General features: G+C 49.2%; 1 protein-coding gene across 11 annotated transcripts in view; it reads right to left on the bottom strand.

Annotated features, from left to right (window-relative positions):
* TET3 (tet methylcytosine dioxygenase 3) overlaps window positions 1-22,975 on the bottom strand; it is a 111,050-nt gene that overhangs the window by 77,204 nt on the left and 10,871 nt on the right. For 6 of the 11 annotated variants that reach the window (XM_067007328.1, XM_067007327.1, XM_067007332.1 and 3 more), the window contains exon 3: window positions 16,705-16,761. The exons of 2 other annotated variants lie outside the window; for them this stretch is intronic. In XM_067007328.1, the coding sequence (XP_066863429.1) occupies window positions 16,705-16,761 (57 nt within the window). Of the gene's footprint in view, window positions 1-16,704; window positions 16,762-17,075; window positions 17,189-21,493; window positions 21,795-22,975 lie in introns of those variants that run through there. 3 more of the 11 variants (XM_067007333.1, XM_059079854.2, XM_067007335.1) reach the window with 2 other exon arrangements.

Below are 22,975 nucleotides of genomic sequence, written 5' to 3'. Positions count from 1 at the left end.
ATCAGCTTGTTAGAAATGCAGAATCTCAGGCCCCACTCCAGACCTGCTGAATTAGAAAATTTATTGCACAGAAATTTCCAGGTGATTTGGATGAACATTAAAATATGAGAAGCACAGGTCTGGCCTATATCTGTCTGATCTTGTCCAATTTCTCTTAAAATGCAAAAGCAGTGCCTGTTCTTTTTGGAAAAAACAAAAAACAAAAACAAAACAAACTGATAAACTACTAGAACTAGATTTAATCATACAAACATGTAAAAAAAAAAGTTTGGCAAAGTAAAACAAAAACATTAAAAAATTAAAAGACATTTGTAATATTTGCCAAGGTACAACAAAGCATTAATACCACTAACATACAAATATAAAGCTCTCTTATGAATTCATAAGAAAAATCACACAATAGAAAAACAGGTAAAACAAAACAGAATATATTCACAAAGAAGCACAGATCACAACTAAATATAGCAATAGAAATTTTGCAAATCAAAACATTTTACACCAATTTTTATACCAATTAAAAATAGCTTAGGGGGCTTCCCTGGTGGCGCAGTGGTTGAGAGTCCGCCTGCCGATGCAGGGGACACGGGTTCCTGCCCCGGTCCAGGAAGATCCCACATGCCGCGGAGTGGCTGGGCCCGTGAGCCATGGCCGCTGGGCCTGCGCGTCCGGAGCCTGTGCTCCGCAATGGGAGAGGCCACAACAGTGAGAGGCCTGCGTACCACCAAAAAAAAAAAAAAGAAAAATAGCTTAGGGCTTCCCTGGTGGGGCAGTGGTTAAGAATCTGTCTGCCAAGGCAGGGAACCCAAGTTCGACCCCTGGTTCAGGAAGATACCACATATCGAGGAGCAACTAAGCCCGTGAGCCACGACTACTGAGCCTGCACTCTAGAGCCCACAAGCCACAACTACTGAGCCCACATGCCACAACTACTGAAGCCTGCGCGCCTAAAGCCCCTGCTCTGCAACAAGAGAAGCCACCGCAATGAGAAGCCCACGCACTGCAACGAAGAGTAGACCCCGCTTGACGCAACTAGAGAAAGCCCGTGCACAGCAACAAAGACCCAACGCAGCCAAAAATAAATAAATTTATTTTAAAAAATAGCTTAGGGCTTCCCTGGTGGCACAGTGGTTGAGAGTCCGCCTGCCAACGCAAGGGACATGGGTTCGTGCCCCAGTCCAGGAAGATCCCACGTGCCATGGAGCGGCAGGGCCCATGAGCCATGGACACTGAGCCTGCGCGTCTGGAGCCTGTGCTCCGCAACAGGAGAGGCCACAGCAGTGAGAGGCCCGCGTACCACAAAAAAAAATAATAATAATAAAATAAATTAAATAAAAAATAGCTTATAATAAACATGCATTATTTTTATAATTGGGGGTAAAAACCAATAAAGACTTTTAAATTTTAAAAAATATGACTGTTATAAAAAAATTATAAAATTTTAAAAGCTATAAAAATATTAACAGGAGTTCTGAGTGGTAAAATCACAGATGTTTTATTTTCTCTATTTGCATACCTGAACTTCCTGATTTTTCTACAATGAATTTGCATTCTTGTAATAAACAACAAAAAAGTTAACTATTTCCTAGAGTTTGATCTTATCTGAAATTTAATAGCTTTTACACTTAGTCTCTCTTGGTTTTTCACAAGTGTTTGTATAATGCCTTTCCACAAACCATCAGAGCACTTAAAGGCATGTCTTTTCTGTCCTCATCAAGCACTGGGAGCCCCAAATAAACAGAGCCCCTTTTACATTACTCCATAGACTGGCAGGTTTTCAAACTCCTGTGGACAGAGGAATTACCTGTAAGGAAGCTGGCCGCAGATGCAGATTCCCGGGTCCCACCCCCAGATAGCAACCCTGTGTGTCTATGGAGGGGATTCAGACACAGTGGTCCTCAAACTACCCTTTAAGAATCCCCCTCCAATAACCCTATGGGAGTGAGGGTGAGTGCAGAAAAGCAGGAAGTCCCAGCTAGTTCAGAAACTGGGTGAACTGAGGGTCTTACTGGTTGGCAGGGAACATCAGTCTCTTTCCACCCACCGTGTGCACACGCAGGCTCCACCTGTCAGGGGTCAGTGCCTCTACTCCTGGAAGAGGGCAACAAGCAGTTGTGGGTCGGGGCTAGGAAAAGGCTTTCTCCAACAGGTGAGCCAAAGCCCTGAGCAGCCCCACGGTGCAGCGTAACTGCCAGAATGCACTCTGCTCTGGGAGAAGCACTTGGACCAACTCCATGGGTTCACGGAGGCCCATCTGTCAAGAGTTTCTGCTCAGCACCCTGAGAAGGCACCTCCTCCAGAGCTGGCAGAGATGCAGCTGGGGCTGCCACAAGGAGCTGGAGGACTCGTCATGGCCCCGGCAGGAGTAAGACTCAAATGGGGCGTGGGCCCAGAGCAGTGCTCCTGCCTCCTCCTTGACCTCATGGGTGTACCCTGGGTTCCACCGTTTCCAGGGGTTTAAATGAACTAGCACATGAGACAGAGAAAGAATTTCTATCTCTCCTCTGCCGCCCTGAGCACTGAAGGAGAGGGCGAGCACAGACCACAGGCTAAATGAGAACCATTCACTGCTGCAGTCAAATGCAACACGGTGACACACTGAACCAGATGCACAAGGGTACAGAGCGGTTGGGAAGCGGCTCACAGCCCACCTGTAATTGCTATTTCTTTTACATGCACGAGCCAAGTTGATTCCCTCCCCCCCACCTTCCTTTTTTTTTTTTTTTTTTGCTGGCCGCTTGGAGTTTATTTTCTACTTGGTGCAAGGCACAGGTTAGAGGGTGCCGGGAAGGCTCTCATGTGGCTTGGCCCCACCTTCTTTTTACACAGGCCAAGAGGCAGAAATCCCAACCGCTGCTTAACGGCAGCGGGGATTCTCGCGTCTCCAGGTCTGTAGACCCCATGCCCCAGGGATGAGGGGTCCCTCATTCATTGGTCCTGGTGAGTCCAGCCTGCCTAGGCAGCAGCTATCAGGGACCTGTGGTTATGGTAAGACCGGCAGGGCAGCGAGGCAGAGTGGCTTGCACTGGACAGCTCCACCAAGAAAATGTGCCTTCCATTCCCCAATTACAAGTGAAAACTTAAAATGAAAACACAATGAGAAGGAGTAGCACATTGATAGGAATAAACTTCACGTAGAAATCCTGGGGGAGAGGAAGGGCACGGTCATAGACTCTGGAGAACAGTAGAGAGAAGACACTACATTTGAGAAAGGGGACCAGCCACACAGACGCGGAGCCATTTTCACCAGTGGTCTTACAAGCTCTGCTTCCAGCCTTGATGAATCCTCATCCCCAAAGAGCAGTTGCAGATAAGTTTGTTTTATGCTGTCTTCAGGTATCTGGAAACCAAGAGGGCAGCTCTCCCTATCAGTGCTAATGAGGGTTAATGACCAGTGGGCGTCAGCCGCAGGGTAATTATGAGGTATGGGTTCAGAGGGCTCCTCCCTGATATCGGCCTGTGGGAAAATGGCCCAGGACCTTCTTTTTACAGTGGGGACAGGCCAGGTGCCCCACCTCTGTTACCCGGCTCACAGCTCCCAGGCTTGGCCGCCAGGGCTGCTTTAGATTCTGTTCCTCACATTGGCCTAGGTTGTCACACTTTGAGGAGGTGAAGCTCATTGTCTCTGTCATCAATTTGATTTCACAGCATTTATTAAAAGGATTTACTGCATGCCAGGCTTTGTGCCAGGTACTGGGGAACGAAATTGAGCAAGATGAGCACCTCACCACGAGGAATTCATACCAGGCACTAAAGTATCACTGCATTGGTACAGACAGTGCATACGGGGAGTGAGGGAACAAGGGGCTGCTCGGCCATCACAGAGGAGCTGACAAAAACCAGAGTATTTCTAATATACCTGCAATAGCTGGCTAGAAAGTATAAAGGCAAAAACAACAGAATCTACAGTATCCAAGGAAAAAGCTTAATGAGAAATGTATAAGACCATATGAAGAAAACTTTAAAAAACTTTGATGCACACAAAAAGACTAGAATAAACAGATACACCTTCTATTCTCTGGATACGAAGACTCATTATAAAGCTGTCCATTCTCCCCCAAGTAATCTATAAATTCCATGTGATCCCAATTGAAAAATCCCAACATTTTTCACAGAACTTGACAAATTGTTTGTAAGCATATTTGGAAAAGCAAATTATTTGGCAAAAGAAAAGCCAAAGAAATGTTGTGGAAAAAAATGAGTTTGTTTTTGTTTAAACCAAATTGTTACATAAAAATTGCAGTAATTAAAACAATGAAATACCGACACAGAATCAGACAAATAATTCAATGGAACTGAAGAGAGGCCCTAAAACATTTGCCCATGAATATATGGGTATTTATAAAATGCTTAAGGTAGAATTATAAACCATTTGGGAAACTATAAATATTTAATAAACAGACTGGAGATAACAGTCTTTCTATTTGAGAAAAATCAATCCTTATCTTATACAAAAATAAATCTCAGCTTAAAGAGATCTAAATATGTAAAATAAGACTATACTATAAAGTAAAAACTTGGGACTTCCCTGGTGGTGCAGTGGTTAAGAATCCACCTGCCAATGCAGGGACACAGGTTTGATCCCTGGTCCAGGAAGATCCCACATGCCGTGGAGCAACTAAGCCTGTGCACCACAACTACTGAGCCTGTGCTCTAGAGCCCGTGCACCACAATTACTGAGCCCATGCACCACAACTACTTAAGCCCGCGTGCCTAAAGCCCGTGATCCACAACAAGAGAAGCCACCGCAGTGAGAAGCCTGCACACCGCAACGAAGAGTAGCCCCCGCTCGCCGCAACTAGAGAAAGCCCACACACAGCAATGAAGACCCACCACAGACAGAAATCAATTAATTAATTAATTAACTTAAAAAAAGAGTTGCATGGTTCTCTTCTAAGAAAAAGTAAAAACTTGGATGCCAAAATACAGATGAATTCCAATTGTACAAAAATCAAATTCCATTTGACAGACACAATGAAAAGACAAATGAGAAGCCAAAATTTTTTTCAAAATATAATAGAGGTTAATACTGATAATATATTAACAACTTTAATGGATCAATAAAAAGACAATCTAATTTAAAGTAGGTAATGGACATAACAGGTAAAACACAAAATAAGTGCAAAATGGTTAACATTTAAAACACTCTCAGGAATTCCCTGGTGGTCCCGTGGTTAAGACTCGGCACTTTCACTGTGGTGACCCAGGATCAATCCCTAGTCAGGGAACTAAGATCCCGCAAGCCGCATAGTGCAGCCAAAATAAATAAATACACAAAACATTCTCAAGTTCACTAATTAAATAAACTAATATATCTTTTTTCACCTACCAAATTGGCAAAAATTAAAAACTGGTAATTCCTCATTCAGTGTTAGTAAGAGAGCAAATTTGATAGATATTATCAAATTACCTTGTGGAGGGTAATTTGGTGGTGTCAATTAAAACTCCATTTGTATGATTTTGTCCTATACAAACATCTGAACAAATAACCCCCAAATATATGTACAAATATGTAAACTACTACATCATTTATAATTGCAAGAAATTGTAACTATAAGTGTCCATCAATAGGAAACAATTAATTACAATTAACCCATAAAATGAAAGACTCCACGGCCATTTAAAAGGCTAAGATAAGTGTACCAACACTGACAGATAGCCTCAACATATTATGAGCAAATAAAAGATTGCCTGACATGTATATGTATAACTGATTCACTTTGCTGTATAGCAGAAACTAACATTTTAAATCAACTATCCTCCAATAAAAATTTAAAAAACAGGGCTTTCCTGGTGGCGCAGTGGTTGAGAGTCCGCTTGCTGATTCAGGGGACACAGGTTCGTGCCCCGGTCCGGGAAGATCCCACATGCCACGGAGTGGCTGGGCCCGTGAGCTGTGGCCTCTGAGCCTGTGCGTCCAGAGCCTGTGCTCCGCAACGGGATAGGCCACAACAGTGAGAGGCCTGCGTACCGCAAAAAAAAAAAAAATTTTTAAACAAATAAAATATACTGTATTTTTTTTTAAAAAAATGATTACCCCAAAAAAGGTATGGTACGAACACATTACTGCAGGAGAGGCATTACGTTCATGTGCTCATTTGAGATTGTTAATAGAGATTATACTGGGATGGAGAAGATACAGGGATTTTCAGTTTTCAGTTTACATACTTTGACATTATTTTATTTCTTTAAATGGGCTTATACTACTTTTATTTAAAGTCCAAAAATTTCTTTTCCATTTTGGAGAAAAAAAGAAAAAGAAAGCATAATAATAATTTTGTCATCGGTCTCTAGGTTGAACTCGAAGTTCATCCCTTCTCTGTCCCCTGCCCATACACTCCCCCTGGCCTTTAGTGTCCTCTAGGGAGTCAAGATAAAGGGTGAGAAACTCTACCCACCAAGGTGCTGCACTGTCTCCCCTTAGTGTGACCCCTGGGCCAAGTCCTTCTCTGCTGGCTTGAACAAGTTCAGGCTGGCTACAGAGGCCTCCCCCCACCACACCAGGCCCTGCTGCACCCAGAGACGGGAGACTCTGCCTTCCTAATTGGAACCATTGTTGCCAGCACCCCGAGTTCTAGGAGGGAACACAGAAATGGATTTTCAGCGGAGCACAGGAGGAGATAGATGCACACCCTGTTTCTCCTAGCACTATGGATCCCTCACTTGTCTTCTACTGTCCTCTCCATCTTAGGACATTATTCACAGCCTCATGGACACCAACTGGGCCATAGCTTCTAGAGGTGCCTGGAAGAACAGGGAGCAAGACTTGAACCTGCAGCCTAGGCCAGCTCAGCTAGGCAATGAGCTCTAGGTCAAACGTTTCTTTCTCTCTATCCTTAGCCTCTAGCTTCATTTTCTCTGGTACTAATGTGTGAGGCTTTTCTAAATACTACTAAAACTTCAATTTGGGCTTAGGATATGCTCTGGTCCTAGCAATTCAAAGTGATTTTGCTTATTAGGTTTAAAAAAAAAGTTTTCCACAGGTCCCGTCTGCTAAGCTGGTAAGGGGTTTGGAGACAAAACCCCCAAAAGTGAGCAGGCACTGCATTGTCTGGCCTTGGCAATTTTCCACATACAGGGATTCTCTACTAGGCCTGTGTTAGGAGGAAGGGAGTCAGGCTACATCAGGATGTGGTATTTTCAGGTTGGGTAAGCCATCGACATCTCCCCAAGAACTCCAACAGACATAAAATATCAAAACCTGGAGAAGGAGGCCACAGTATAACTTAGAGAAAAAGTCATATTTTTAAATGTGTTTGTGATCAAAGAAGAAAAAAGCAAACAAAGATAGAAAAAATAGAGTGTCCTAAGGATCCAACTGAGAATCTAGAAAAAGCACATACCGGGGACTTCCCTGGTGGCACAGTGGATAAGACTCTGTGCTCCCAACGCAGGGGGCCCGGGTTTGATCCCTTGTCAGGGAACTAGACACCACATGCATGCTGCAACTAAGAGTTCACATGCCACAACTAAGGAGCCCAAATGCCGCAACTAAGGAGCTGGCGAGCCGCAACTAAGGAGCTGGCGAGCCGCAACTAAGACCTGGTACAACCAAATAAATAAATAAATAGATTTTTTTTTTTTTTTTTTTTTTTTTTTTGGTGCTAGGCAGGCCTCTCACTGTTGTGGCCTCTCCCGTTGCGGAGCACAGGCTCCGCAGCCATGGCTCACGGGCCCAGCCGCTCCGCGGCACGTGGGATCTTCCCGGACCGGGGCACGAACCCGTGTCCCCTGCATCGGCAGGCGGATTCTCAACCACTGCGCCACGAGGGAAGCCCTAAATAGATATTTTAAAGAAAGAAAAAGTACATACCAAATAAACCTAAAAAAAGAGGCAATCAATAAAGACTAAAGCAGAAATTAATGCTTTAGGAAAGAGAAAGCACAACTGACAAATCTGCTTTTTTATCACATAAAACTGGCAAAGCTAAGGAAGGAAAAGAGACAAAATTAATACACAACATTAGAAATAAAGAAAGTGAAAAAATCACAGATACTGAGGAAACTGAAAACCAATAACCATATATGCATTATGCTATCAATAATAAATCTGAAAACAGATCTCATGGAAAAGGCAAAGTAAATGTTTTGTACCAATAGCCACAGGGGGAAAGACATCTGAAAGCTGCAAAGACCCACCCATCAAAAAAGGTACTGGGCTCAGTTTCATCAGCAGATTTTTTTTTTTTTCCAAATCCTTAAGGAATAAAATGACTATTTAAACTGTATATAAACTGTTCCACAGCATAAAGAAAGAATAAAAGTTTCACAATGCATTATATGAAGTTACCATTACTCTAATCTGACAATAAAAACAAAATGAAAATTATAGATCAATCTCACTCACAAATATAGATGCTAAACTCCCACATTAATAAATCAAATCAAAACAGCATGTTTTAAAAAATTCCCTGTTACCAACCATGGTATATTCAAGGAATGCAAAGGTAGTTCAGTATTAAGAATTGTATTAACACAGTTCACCTTATGAGTAGGTGAAGGGGAAATATCTTTTATCTTCAAACCATGTTAAAAAGACATCCCTGGCCTCGATTCCAGCTCCACCCCCTTATGAAACATGGGCCCTTGGTCATACTACTGTCCAGCTGTCATGAGAACTATGAAAACTTTGCCCCATGAGACACACACATGGTAAGTGCTCAACAGATAGCACTGCAGTAAGTTATTATGTAGGGAAAAGTGGGCTATAATGCAGCATGACTCCATTTTTATAAAGAACACGGAACAAGCATCCAGTGTGCATAGAATCGAGTGCAGAGGGATATTCCAGTTAAAAATGGTTAAACAGGTTGTGAGTTATGGACAAATTTCTTCCCTTCTATTTATTTCTATTTTCTAATTTTTCCAAGGAATACGTAGTAGCTACAGAATCAAAAAAGAGATTAAAAAGCCAAAAAATGTTACAGACTTTTGGATTTAGCCAAGGTTGAGGACTGGAAAGCCTAAATGCCAAGGTGGAAAAGGAAGTAAAGGGTAGACAGAAGAGAGGGTGACACCAGGGAGGGGCTTGCAGGACTCCTCTGCCTTGTGCCCTATCACCTCGAAATCCACTCAGTTTCAGGAACACCCACACAGGCATGTAAAGGTGCTCCTGAGAGAGGACCAGCTGAAGCCCTCCAGGCCCAAAGCAAGCAAACACTGCTATACTAAGCATAGCTTCACCTACTTTTTGCCCAAATGCCTCAGAAATTCTGAACAATGGCAGTGGGGTGAGGGTACTCATTTCTTGATCCAGGTGCTGGTTACACAGGTGTACTTACTTTGTTAAAACTCACCAAGCTGTACACAGTATGTGCTTTTATTGTGTGTATGCTATCCTTCAATAGAAGTTTTTTAAAATTAAAAGCTGAGAGGGGAACACTGAGTTTCTGTCATCAGCTACAGAATTTCCCTCTTAAATTCTGGTTTTAATATGAACTTATGGATCAGTTTCATGGAACAGAACATTCAATCCAGGATTTTGCCTGACATGCCTCATTGTCTTAATAAATACAGCATCTGGAAAGACTTGCGCTATAATTATCGATAGATGAGAAAAAAAAATTCCAGGACAAGCCAGGGATATAGGAGACACAGGGAAAGCCAAAATGAATGAGGGCAGTGGCTCTCAACCCTGAGTGCACATTTAAATCACCTGGGGAGCTTTGAAAAATGCTGGGGCCTGGGCTCCACCCCAGACCAATTACATCAGATTCTCTGGGTCTGAGGCCTAGACATTGATATTTTCTTTTTCAAAAGCTCCACAGATAATTCTAATATGCACTAAACTAGTTGAACCAGAGGGCCCGGCCGCTGGAAACTCCGGAGGCAAGCTGAAGCGTGGCCCCTGCGCATCCTGGTGGAGGCTGTGGAGGGGAGCAAGTATTTAGGGCTGAAGTGCCCTGCCACCCGCCCAGGTCTTCCTCCACATGCCGCTTCCCCAGACCTCAGCAGAGACCCAGTGAGGAGCAATGCCCCCCACATGGAGGAGGCAGCCTCTGGAAAGTAAGGAGGAGGGGCTTCCCAGGGGTTGGACACCGAACCCTGGGCTCTGGCTCCCAGCTGGGTGTTCAGACAGCTCCAGATCACTTGTCAGTTCAGCCCCAAGGCATATACCACTCCAACCACACAACCCCAGAACGAAGCCCTAACTACTACCCAGGGTCCAAATGACACCACCGGGAACCCACAGCTGGAAAACAGGAACCGAGGAAAAATAACAGTGTAAAAAAGGGCCACAGGGCAGAGGTCAGTGTATAGCTAAAATCGTTAGGTAGGACCTGGCTCAGGGACAAGCGGTAGGGGCAGTGAAAAGGGGATGCCACGCGACCGGGCTCCCACACCCAGTCATCCTGCATCCATTCTACCTAGTTATGTGACAGGAACCCACAAGTGTGACCCCAACAGATGGCTATCTCAGCCTGGCAGCCCTGCAGCATTTTTACAAGCTCCTAGATAACTCTGACACAAGGAGTCCTTTGCCCATGCCCTGCAAAGCAGTGCTCTTGGAGGCCCTCTCTCTGCTCAGTCTACTTAGGTCTGAGCTCAAAGCACGAGGGGTGAGAATGGAGACAGGCTGAGGCCGTGAAGAGCATGTTAGGATGGACAGCACAGGTGGAGAAGAGAAAGGAATCTGCAGTGCCAGGAAAAACACGGTAGGCATCTCTTGGGCACAGCCTCCAGCACTCCACTGAAAATCCATTTCTGTACTCCCCCACTAGCGTTCTGGTGCAGGGCAACAATGATCCCAATTGGGAAGGCACGGTCTCCTGGCTCTGGGTCCAGCAGAGCCTGGTACAGTCAGGCAGCACCCTCTTCACCCAGCCTGAACTTGTTCAAGCCACCAAATGGAGAAAGCTCAGAAGTCAAGGTACCCTGCCCAAGGTAATGGAGCTTTAGTGTCTGGCAAGGCCCAACTTCACTCTGGCAACTACAGGGGCCTGGCCTCAGCCTTAACTGATCTCTTCCTCTAAGTCATGCAGCACACAAACACACACACACACACACACACACACAGAGTCCTGCCCCTTCTGTCCTGCCCCACAGGTTCTGACGATCCACCATGAGAACCTGAGACTTGCAGATATAAAAGGGCGGACAGGAGGCATCCTTATCTACAGAGGCTGAGATGCAAGTAAAATCTTTTGAGGTACTCCAAGAGAATTCGTGGGCAGCAATATCTCTACTCTTCCAAGTGGTGGTTCTGTCCCCAAGATTGAGACTATGGAAGACAAGGGTCAAAACAGAGACCCTCTGCTCTCCCAGAAGCAAAGTTCTAAAGTAATGCTGTTCAGGAAATGGCCCATAAACTGTTTACCACCAGCTCACCACAACATAAACACAGAAACCAAGAATAAGCCTTTAGAAACCAGCACTGCAAGTTGAACCTGCTGCTCCGTCCAAGTGTACATTCGCTGGACCACCTCGTCCAATGGCTAACAGATTGGTCTAGAGGTGCTGAACTCCTGAGGGGAGCCACACATGGCTAGAGCTGCCAACTAGTTGTACAAAGTAGGACCCGTTTTGGTCTGCAGTATTTTGGGAATTAGGAAAAAGGTCCTTCCCCCCTTTTAGTTTGAGAAAAACTAACTTTGGAGGCAACCCTTTCATTTTACAGAGGAGACTAAAGTCCAGGGACTGCTGCATGGCTAATGAAAGAACCCAAGAGTAGGAGAGTTGGGATAAGACAGGAAAATAAACTGGACAACTGCACTTCTCATCCTCCTCTTTCCAGCCAGTGGCCTCATGGGCGCTCCTAAAGCAGTAAGGGCTCCAGGACCCACACACTTCAAATGAGTAGAAGACAATTTCAGGTTCAAGGTAAACTGCCCAGGTGCAGTATTTTCTTCCAGCTTTTCCTGAATCTCAAACCCAACACATCTAAAGCCAACACCTTGCTTTCAAAATTAAGCTATCAGGACTTCCCTGGTGGTGCAGTGGTTAAGAATCCACCTGCCAATGCAGGGGACACGGGTTCGATCCCTGGTCCTGGAGGATCCCACATGCTGCAGAGCAACTAAGCCCGTGCGCCACAACTACTGAGCCTGCGCTCTAGAGCCCGCGAGCCACAACTACACAACTACTGAAGCCCATGCGCCTGCCTAGAGCCTGTGCTCCGCAACAAAGAGAAGCCCCCGCAATGAGAAGCCCGCATACCACACGACGAGTAGCCCCCGCTCGCCTCAACTAGAGAAACCCCGTGTGCAGCAATGAATACCCAATGCAGCCAAAAAAATAAAAATAAATTTTAAAAATTTAAAAAAAAAAACCCAAAATTAAGCTATCGTCTCAGCTGGTCCATTTCTGACCCCACTACCCTAATCTGTAATCGCCTGGAAACACTAACTTATTGAATATACAGTTGGCATGTTGATTCTTCCTTCAAAGTCCTTTGAGGTCTACTAAGTCGATGATGAAAGCAGATGTAAAGAGCTAGGGCTGGCTGGGGGTGAGATGCTTGGTCTCCCACATGCTAGTTCACAACCCCAACGCAAAGATCAAAAGCATTTACTGTATTTAAAAACAACAACAACAGCAACTGCCAGTGATGGTTTTCTCACTCAGTGTTACTATTTTAGGCAACTTGGTCAATGTCCCTTACTTCTAGTGATATTGTGAATATCAAATCATAATGATTTCTCTTATTTTTCAGGACCTAGTACTATACCTGGAACATGGTAAACACTCGGTAAATGCAGAAAGACAAAGGGAGGAAGAAAGGGAGGTAAAGTGAATGGGAATAGGATCACAGTTCTGGATAGCATGATAATCTGTGGATTTTAATTGTCTCAGTCACCCCATCTCTATTTGCCCAACAGCTTCCTAAACTAATCCATAAGGAAGCTATCTCCTCCTCAGAAGCTCCAGACAGGCTGGTAACGAGGGGCAGTCCTCAGCTGACTGCCAGATGCCAGAGTAGGAAAGAAAACGAGGCCAAAAGCCCAGGAGGTCAGGGTGGGAAAGACAAGATACCCAAAAGCTGAGCCAAACCAAGGCCTCCCTATACTCCCTGCCCCCATTCCCAGCCAGCCAAACTATTTGCTACAGCCTCAGGGGCATGGGACGGGACTTGGCAAGACCACAATGATGGTTTCTAGCAGAAATGTCCACCTACAGCTGGAGGGAGCCCAGCACCTAGGTCCCTCCTCAGCCAGCCCAGCAAGGGGGCTAAGGAGCCATCACACTGACCCCTGCAGGCAGCTCCAGGGCCTGCACCGTGGTGGGCAGGAAGGCTCTCCCTTGGGCTCACTCACCTATCTGTACTACAAAGTCTTCCCACTCTCCCACAACATTAAAAAATGGCTGGGGTCACCAAGGAGGTGGAGCTGAGCTCTGGAACTCTAACTCTACCACTTATTATGCATGGTGAGGCCCTCTCTTTCCATTCTCAAACTCAACTCTGAAATCCTCTTGGTTGGTTCCTTTCCTATCATCGTTTGATATGCTCCCCTGCTTCCACATCTCCCCAAGTTCACTACTGCTTGCAAACATACCTCAGAGAGAAAAGACTTCCCACTGGACCCACACAGAGGGCTGGAGAGTGAGAAGAGCAGGCGAGAAAGAACTAGTAGGAGTGACCCACGGTGTGTGGCAAGTTGAGGATCACAGATCCTTGACAAAAAGAGCAGTGGTCCAAAGGAGAGACAGAAGGCAGAGATCCTGGGCACAGTTCCAAAATAGTTTCCACACATCCTCAGCCAGCGGAGAGTTCCCATGGGGCAGAGTATGGGAGCAGCATGGGAGCCGGAGAGCAGGGCAGCCTGGTTGGTGCTCTCGGCACTGGGCACTCACACCTGTCCAGGCTGCAAAGAGGGAGGCAGTGGCAACAGCGTATGCTATGGCATGTTCCTTGGGGTATCGTGGGTAGACACGTAACACACTAGACAGTAAATGACCGCGTGCCTTCATCAAGCTCAACTCTATGCCTGTGCTAGGCACGATGCACACCCTACATCATGAATATTCTTGAAACCCTGGCAGGACTCAGCACACAGTAGATGAACACATTCCCACTGGTTGCTGTATACCCTTCACCCAGGGGGCTTACCCATCCTGTCATCCTGTGCCCATCCTGTGGGAACACAGACTGGGAGACTCCTTTGTCCTGTGTCCCAGGGTCTTTGCCTGATCTGAATGAGCTCACACGTCACACACATCTTCCTACACCACCACCTCCTGACGGAACAGGATCTAGCAAAACTGCTCCACCAGGGTATGTGGGACACCACGCTCAACTGGCCACCTAAGAAAACTATCTGGGGGGAAGGTGGCACCAGGAACAGGGGCCCAGATCCAAGTGCTTGCTGGCGGTGGCAAGCTGGACCAAGAGGAAGCTAGGCTTTTCCAACAGACAACTTCTCAATGAAAACGAGCACAGACACCTCAGAGCTTTAAAAACGCCGCCAGGGACTTCCCTGGTGGTCCAGTGGTTAACAATCCACCTTCCAGTGCAGGGGACGCAGGAACTGTGATCCCACATGCTGCGGGGCAACTAAGCCCGCGGGGCTCTAGGGCCTGCGCATCACAACTAGAGAGCCCACACGCTGCAACGAAAGATCCCACGTGCCACAACGAAGATCCCGTGTGCCGCAACTAAGACCTGACGCAGTTAAAATAAATAAATAAATATTTAAAAAAAATAATAATAATAAAAATGCCGCCAGCTCAGGCCCCACTCTGAGAAGGGGGAAGGAGGAAGAGATGTTTGAAGGGCATCCTCTGTTTTTCAGGGCAGCCCTGCTCCATGCCCACAACACTAAGGGTGGTGGTATTAAGCTGGGAGCTTCCAGCAGGACGGCAGGGACAGCAGAATGCAGGCAGGGAGGAATGGAGAACACAATTGGAAAGACCTGAAGAGAAGCCATCGTTAGGCAGGAAGGGGTGCTTTCCGGAGTAAACAAACCTGCCAGCAGTCCTTCCTCCCAGCAGAGAGAGAAGCTCTGGCTGACAAGGCCAAAGAAACAGAGGAGGGAGGGAGCTGCCCCTTCCCTGAGCCTATCTGTCCTCATCTCCTTGTCCTGCTTTCCCCAGGGTGGGGGGGCAGAACAGGTGTACTCCATGATCTCCGTGTCCACAGCCCTCAACAGCACACAGGTGATTACAGCAGTGGGTGGCAGAGGCGGAAGTGGAGGTGGTGACACCTGGGGGTTTCACCGGAGAAGGGGTGTGGAGTGAGCTCACAGCTCTCTCCTCCCCACGCACAGCATCGCCAGTATCAACCACCTCTGCTTGCCTCAGGGGCCTACCATGGTCTTGTCCCAGGTGGTCACCCACTACTAGCATGCTCATCAAGGCTTGCCCAGCTCCCCAGAGGAGCCAGTGCCACCTGGCTCTTCTCCTTCTCCCAGAAGCAAAATTCTTGCCCTCCCCCAAGTACTTCCTTGCTGTAAGTTCCTTTGGGAGGAAGCCAGGGAACCACCCCAGCTCCTGATCCACCCCGCAGCCTCACCCAGTAGCCCCCATCCCCTCTGGGAAAGCAGAGCCCCTCCCTGACAGCGTCCCCACCCACGCAGTGAGGGTGGCACTTCCAGCACCTCCAGGGAGCTTCCCACAGTTTTCCCAGGAAGCCAGAGGAGGATTTCCAGGGAGAAAAATCTCAGAGCATCTGGGGACATGAGCAGCTCACCCACCTGCTACCCAAGCAACCAGATTCCCCCAGCTCCTCACAGGCTCCAGGGGCTGAAGGAGAAGACAGAGCTGAGGCAGGGCAGGAATGGGCTCCCTCCTCCTAGAAGTCCCATCCAGTGCTGCCCTGCCTACCTGTCCCTACACTCCTTCCCCAGCCTCTCTTCTCTTGACTTGAGAGGCAACCACACTGAGCTGCCTCTTGCTCTGTTTTCTCCACCGTGGGCCAGCAGAGGATACTGCTGAGTAATCCCAAACTCACGGCGGATCCCCAGCCCTGAAAACAGGGCAAAGCCCAAGGAAACCTACTGATCCTGGTCCTTGCCAACCAGGGAGGAACATCTGTGCTTCCTCGTAATGGCTTATATTCCACAGACTCTGCCCTGCCCCAAATACCCCAGCCCTGGCCCTGAGACAACCACATGGAGAAGCTCAGTGCCCCCTTCTCCACTTCCCACGCACCTGGTAACATTCCCTTCCAGTCCCCCAGACACCAAGCTGCACAGAGTAACAGCAGCAGACCGCCTGCAGGATTCCCAGTCATGATGTTGCATCAGCCCCCACCCTACCCAAAATATCCTCACCCCCACCACCTCCTCTCCTCCAGCCATCTCCATGGTGACAGCAGCATGACTAATGACACCCTATCAGCTTCAGACTCAGGAGCACAATTCCCCCTCCCCCTTAACCTCTCCCCCCCCCCCACCCGCCCGGGATTTCTGCAGATTGGATGCAAACCAACAGTGGCAGGGACATTCTCGAGAGATTTCCAGAGGCAAGGGTGGGAGTGGGTTGCATGTCTTAAAAAAAAAAAAAAAAAAAAAACAACCAGTTCAACAAACCCAATCCCAACTGCACCCAAACCATCCAGCTGAGAAAGCAAAAAGAATCCAAACAAAACCCACACAGGCCTGAGAATTCATTGGCCGCCCACACCCCCGCCGCCCCTCCCCCTCAGCTGCTGCTACACACACAGTGGGAGATTAAGGGATCACCAGAGGAGACCCTTTATTTCACACACACACACACACACACACACACACACACACACACACACACACACACACACCACACACAAGGTACCTTGACAGCAGCCCCTTGCCCCCACGGCCCGGCTCCTTCACCAGCCTTTATTTCCACCTGCAAAAGAAGCCGGAGAGACTGATGAGCCAGGCTGACACCAGGAAAGCGGTAAAGTCCTTCTGCTGCACCCCCAGCACCGCTGCAGGGAAAGGGGGAGAAGGGGAGGCAGGGGGCCTCGGAAAGAAAGGATAGCAGGGACCATCTTTCCTGCCTCCAGCTGCCACCCAGACGCGCGGTGGAAGGGCTCATTCGCCTTCCAGAGTGTTTTTGTTTTCATTTCTCCTTTTTCCACCCTCCCAAGATCCAGGAGGGCTCTGCCCCTCCTCCTGCGTCCGGTCTAGCCTCGTCCCTCCCCGCCCTGCCCGCTCTACCTCGGCCGGCCTCCTCTGGTGCATCGGCCGGCGGGCCTCCCATTATCCCCGCCGGAGCGCACGGAGGGAGGCACTGCAGAGGCGGCGGCGGCCAGCTGCCGGCTTGGCTCCCCTCCCCGCCGCCGGCGAGGCTGGTGTGGAGGGGGCGGCGCGCTCGCCAGCCAATCCCCGCGGCCGGCCGAGCGGGGGCAGGGCCGCCGGGGGTTGGACCTGCCCAGCCGGGAGGCGGGGGCACAGCCAAGGGTGCTGGAGCCTAGCTGGCTGTGGCCCAGGCCCGCCGCCGCTCCCCGACAGGCTGGGGATCCCGGGACACCCTCAACAACTCCCGAGTCGGGGACCCGAAGGTTATACCCAGAGGCATCCTCTGCATCTCCAGGGTCAAAGACAGATTGCGTCGGGGTCGAGCAGATGCTGGCAGGCTTCCCCCTCAGGCCACTCTCTAGCCCTACGACACAAGCAAACTGCCTCATCCTAGCAGCAGCTAGGACAGTGCTAGGCGCTACAAAATAGCCCCTGCAATCTTAGAAGAGAAAAATAAAGCCTTGGCAGTAGGAACCTTTACCCCATTTTGCAGATGAGGAAACAAGACAAGACAAGTGAAGTAACTTACCCAAGGTGACACAGCTAGAAAACAGCAGCACTGGGACTCCAAGCCAGGTCTATCCGGAAGCCAACATTGCCTGTGGCTCAAAGCCTCACCAAGTCAGACTTGCCCTCCCTTGCACACGAACACCAACACCTCACCCTAGGATCACTCATCCCTAGTGCTTGAACATAGGCCACCCCCTCCAGACAGCCTCACCACCACCACCACCACCACCACCACCACCCCCCTCAATGTTTCCTCCTCTTTTAGAAAGGCCACAGGAGGTGGCGCCTCCAGACTTCTGGGCTTCCCATCCCCTGGAAAGGCTGAGGAGGGGAGGCAGCCCAGACTCTGAGCCTTTGAAGGCTGCAACACCCAGGAGTTTGAAGGAGAAAGAACAGAACGGGGAGAGGAAAGCCCTGCAGTTCCTAGGCAACCCAAGAGACATCCTGCTTCACCCCATCCCCTCCCTGTAGCTGAACACCCCAGAGCTCTCTGGCACTCATGTATCTGGTTCAGTTCCTGGCTCCACTATCTAGCTGCAGGACCTTGGTGGTGGTACCTTACCTCCCTTAGCCAACTTTGCAGTTCTATTTTACAGAAGCAGCTACCTCATACAAAGGTGTGAGGATTCTGTGAAAAAATGCAACACAGTGCCTGCCACACTGCAGGTGCTGCTAGCTACCACTCAATTTCTGAGAGAGCTGATTGTGTGCTACTTCTCAACTCACAGATGTGACTTGTAGGACTAGTTAGGATGTGTGAGAGCTCATTTCGGTGACGTGCTCTGCTACCAACTCCACCACACCTACCCAATTACTGCCCCCTCCCTGAAGCTCCAAGGGGGTACTCAGAATGGGACGAGCTGCCTCATGAGAGACAGCAAAGCTGGGCTCTGGTGAGGAGACTCCAGAAGGCACCAGGACCCACACCCTGCCTCACCTCTGGGGGCAAAGAGCAGCCCTACTGGGCTCCTCCCTAGGGCAGGGAGGAAGGCAGGTGACAAGGCAGGGCAAGGAGCATTGTCCTGAGCCATGGGCTTCTGCACCCCTTGGCTCTTACCTTGGCCAGGCCAAGTGAAGTCCCTCCTTTATCCTAGTCCCCAAAACCCCTGCCCCACCCACCCTCATACAGTCTGCTGCTAGATAAGAGCAACGAACACTGCTTGGATAGTAACAATCAATACTGTTGCTGCTGTGGCTGCCACAGTTTATCAAGCCCCTGCTAGGTACCAGGCCCGGTGCCAACCACGCTGTGGGAGCATCTCATTTGACTTAGTCCACACACAACCTTATGGGAAAATGGGCTAAGAGATGTTAAGTTACTCGCCCATCAACACACAGCTGGTGAGTGGTGAGCTAGAATTCCAGCCCAGGTGTTTCTCATTCCAGTTCTTTAAGCCCTCTCTCCCAGCCAACCTCAGGGAAACTTAAAGAGGGATAGGGTCTCTTGAACCAGACCACTTCCCTTTAAGCTGTGGGTCTGAGAACAGTAATATTTTCATGCCTCAGAGACTTGGCGATGCTGCTCCTTGCCTAGGTTCCCTTCCCTCTCCCCCACCTGGCAAGCTAATATGGTACAAGGCTTAATCCAAATGTCACCTGCCACCGCTGCCTTCCCAGCTCATCTAGCCCTCAGGAGCTTCACCCACTCCTCCTGGGGCCTCTTCTAGAGCCGTCACTACCAAGTGCAGTTATTTATTTACATGGCCATCTTCCGCACGTGGGCAGGGGCCCCGTCTTCCCCACTCACTAGGCTCTGCACAGAGCTGGAATGTGCTGAGCTGAGTTTCTACACAAGGAGAGTGGAGAGGCAGGGGGTTGGGCACTGAGATGTAGATGACACTCTCCTGGTCGGCCTGTTCTCTGAGGTCCCCAGGGATAGGAGGAATACTTGCTCTCCTGGGAGGACGCGACCTGCCATCTGAACTACAGCCGAGGCCGAGCCTTGTTCAGCCAGCACACGTCTTCCTCACAAGGCTGCAAGAGCCACCCTGACTCTCTGCTTGAACCACAGGTCCCGGCTCACCCCCGGCAGCCTGCAGACACCCTAGCAGAGCCCGTGGTCCCCGAGGCAGGGCACCTGCAACCATCTCTATCCCATCCTGGCCTCCTGGCCTCTTGCCCTTTTCTGAAGCACCTGGAATGCTACAGCTCCAAGGAGACACAGAGGCGCATGCCGGGGCCACTCTGCCTCCAACAGGGACATTCTCCACACCTCATACCTGACCCCCTCCCCTATCTTCTCCTCTTTCTACACTTGGGGCTTCACAGTGACCAGCCCAGAGGTGTCTGGGACCCCTCTGCATAGGAGCTGGAGGTCCCTCCCCACCTTCCATCATGACCCCTAGACCCCACTGCACTCACAGAAGGAGGAATGAGGCCACGGCCCTCCCCACTAGGGAGAGGTGAATGGATTAACTCACTCTCAGAACCCACAAAATACCCCAACACAGAGAACCTCAGAAACACAGTTACCTACAGGCCAGAACCCACACAGATATATAAAGACTAGGAAATGGGGATGCATCCAGAGATAGTTTCAGGGGGGTTTATAGGAGGATCAACCAAGCAGCAACCCCATGCCAAGCCCCATAATTGGATCATGATGTATTGTATCTTATTTAACCCTCACAGCAAACCATGAGACAGGAATTATTAATGCCCATTCTACAGATGGAAAAATTGGGAGACTTAGCAGGGCTCTCGCCTCCCCCAACCCACCCGCAGCAATACAGCTGGTGCTGCTCTGTGTAGCTCTATGATTTTCTCATCAACCTACCTCTTCTAGAGTTAGCAGGGCGTAGATGACAACTTCTCCTCTCTTGCCATGGCTGTGTCCTAAAGGAGGTCACTCCCCACAGGGCTTTACTTCAAAGCTCAATTCAAGCCCCACTTCCTCCAGGAAGCCTTCTCAGGTTACCCTAGACCTCTGCCAGCTGACAGCACTTCCAATGTTTCTCATTTGACACTTGGTACTGCTATCCGTCTCTCTGTGTGTCCTGCCTCTCCAACCAGAATGGCTAGAGTTGTGCCTCTTCAAAGGCCCGGGTTTTTGTTTTGTTTTGTTTTGTTTGCCCAGCATTCCACACACTGAAGGCACTTGGAATCGACTGTGGGGGAAATCTGTGACCTTCCCTTCCCTCTCCATCACACAAAGGATCTGCCAAAGAAACCCAACATCCCTTCCACCTTCGGAGCCTATGTTTGAAGTCACCGGTGTCCACACATCAATTTCCACCCAAGTAATTGCAGCCCATCACACACACATCATCCCCTATATTTCAAACTCTTTGCAGTTGTCATGGGAACTGCCTTTGCCTTCATTCACAGATCAGGCCTCACAATTAGCTTTGGCAGCGGAAGTCTGTATCAACGGCAATCTCGGGGAGGAGAAAGACAAGGAGGTGAAAGAACAGCAGCAAAGGAAGAAAAGGTGCTCCTCCTTGGAGATGCAATAGAACCAGACTGAACTCAGGCACCCAGTGATGTCAGAGGGAAAACAGAGCCAGCAACTCCATGTGCATATTTCCATACCAACAAACAGAATGCACCCAGACCCCCCCCACCAAGGCTGACAAGCAGCAGCTGTGGCTCTGCCCACACCCCACAAGCCATCCTAAATGCTTGTAAGAAGGTCTTATATTCTATGAACCTCATCACGGTCTCCCCACCCCAAATTCAATAGCCTTGGACCACCAAATGTTCCAGGATCCAAGCAAATAACACAGAACCTTCATTGAGAAGGTGAGACAGGGATACTGAGTGGTTTAGAAACCTGGGGGCAGCCCCAGGGGAAGACTTCCAAGAATAATTAACACAAAGCATCTTACCTCCCACCTTGAGGATCCATGAACACCCTCAGCTGGTGCCCTGTGGTCTGTCTGCGTCCTTCCACACCACTGCCACCCGCCGTGAGCATTCGAGTAGCATCTCTGCACAGCTCAGTTTCAGGGGAGATGCCTCCCTCCTCCTAGAAGTACCCCCCCTCATCTTTCACATATCACTATGCTGAAACTCTCAAAACAGGTCCCTTCCCTTCCACGATGGTCTCTCTTCACCTAACAGTGACTAAGGCTGGTGTCTGCCCTCAAGCCATTCCTCCTTTGTAGCCCTACCAGACTGTAATAGTTTGTTGCCACGCTTGCCTCCCTCCCCAGACTGTGAGCTCATTAAGGACAGAGTAAATGCTGCCTCCCCTTTACAGACAGCTCAGGCTCAGCGCAGCGCCTCGCACACAGCCAGTCCCAGGCGAGATGTGCTGAAGGAGGCTGGGAAGGCAGCTTGCAGGTTTACCAGTCAGAGCAGATGACGTCCTGTCTCTGGAAACTGAAGCAACGCCAGAGAGAGAAGCTGCCCTCCCCCGGCACAGGGGACACTGGAGGTCCTGGGACTGAGGAAGCATTCCAGGAAGGTGCCTCTCCTCCGTATCCTCCTAGCACCAGCTCTTCTCCTCTCACTGGCTCCCAACGCCCCCACCCCATCCTGCAGCGTCAACCATCCAGACAGGACCCAGGCTCATGGTGAGAGGATGCCATTCCCTCTCTCTTCTAGGGCTCCAGGATCATTCCCAGCATCAACAGGGAACGGGGGTACCCAGAGCTTACTCTTAAAGGGCAGAGAAATCAATAAAAAGAGAGAACAAAACGAGACCAGAGAGAGAGCCACCCAGTGTCCTTCCCACAAGAAAGGCTCAGAAGGGAACAGACTCTATAGTCCAGTACCTTGCTACTTGTTTTTGACCCAGCATCTCCACACCCCTTCCTGAGGCTTCCTCTGGCAGTAATTAAATGGGGTGTGGGACTACGGGGCACATGCATTCTGGCAAATGCTCCCAAATGACTCTACCTAATGCAACTCCCTTTCCATTTGGAGCATCTAGAAGCTGCTCTACTAGTAGTGGGAGGTGCATTATTCTGTCCACGAACTCCCTGGCTGGGTGTGGGCAGACAGGGCACAAGGGAGTTAGAACATGTACAGGCCAGTAGTGCAGGAACAGAGCTTGTGCGACCTGAAGCAAGCAAGCAACCCCCTGTGGTCACCGGAAGGCTGGCCAGTTACCCCACACTGGGCGCTGGCTTTTTTTTTCCCTCCCTCAGTGACTAATAAAAACTTAGGTTATCAGATTTCTTAAGCAAATGAGAGGAGACAAGGCCACAGAGGGGTGTGTCCACTCTAGGTGTGCCAGCAGCCTGGGCCCTGCACAGGCACACTCAGGCAAAGGCCCAAAGCAACCCTAAAGGACTCTCCCAGCCAAAGTGCAGCAGGGCTCAAAGTAAAGGGGTCGTATTCCTTTCCAACACCTTCTCTCTTCC

Source organism: Kogia breviceps, chromosome 11, assembly GCF_026419965.1.
Source record: "Kogia breviceps isolate mKogBre1 chromosome 11, mKogBre1 haplotype 1, whole genome shotgun sequence".
Classification (NCBI taxonomy): Eukaryota; Metazoa; Chordata; class Mammalia; order Artiodactyla; family Physeteridae; genus Kogia; species Kogia breviceps.
Note: the sequence above shows the minus strand (reverse complement) of the source record. Positions and strands in the feature narration are given on the sequence as shown.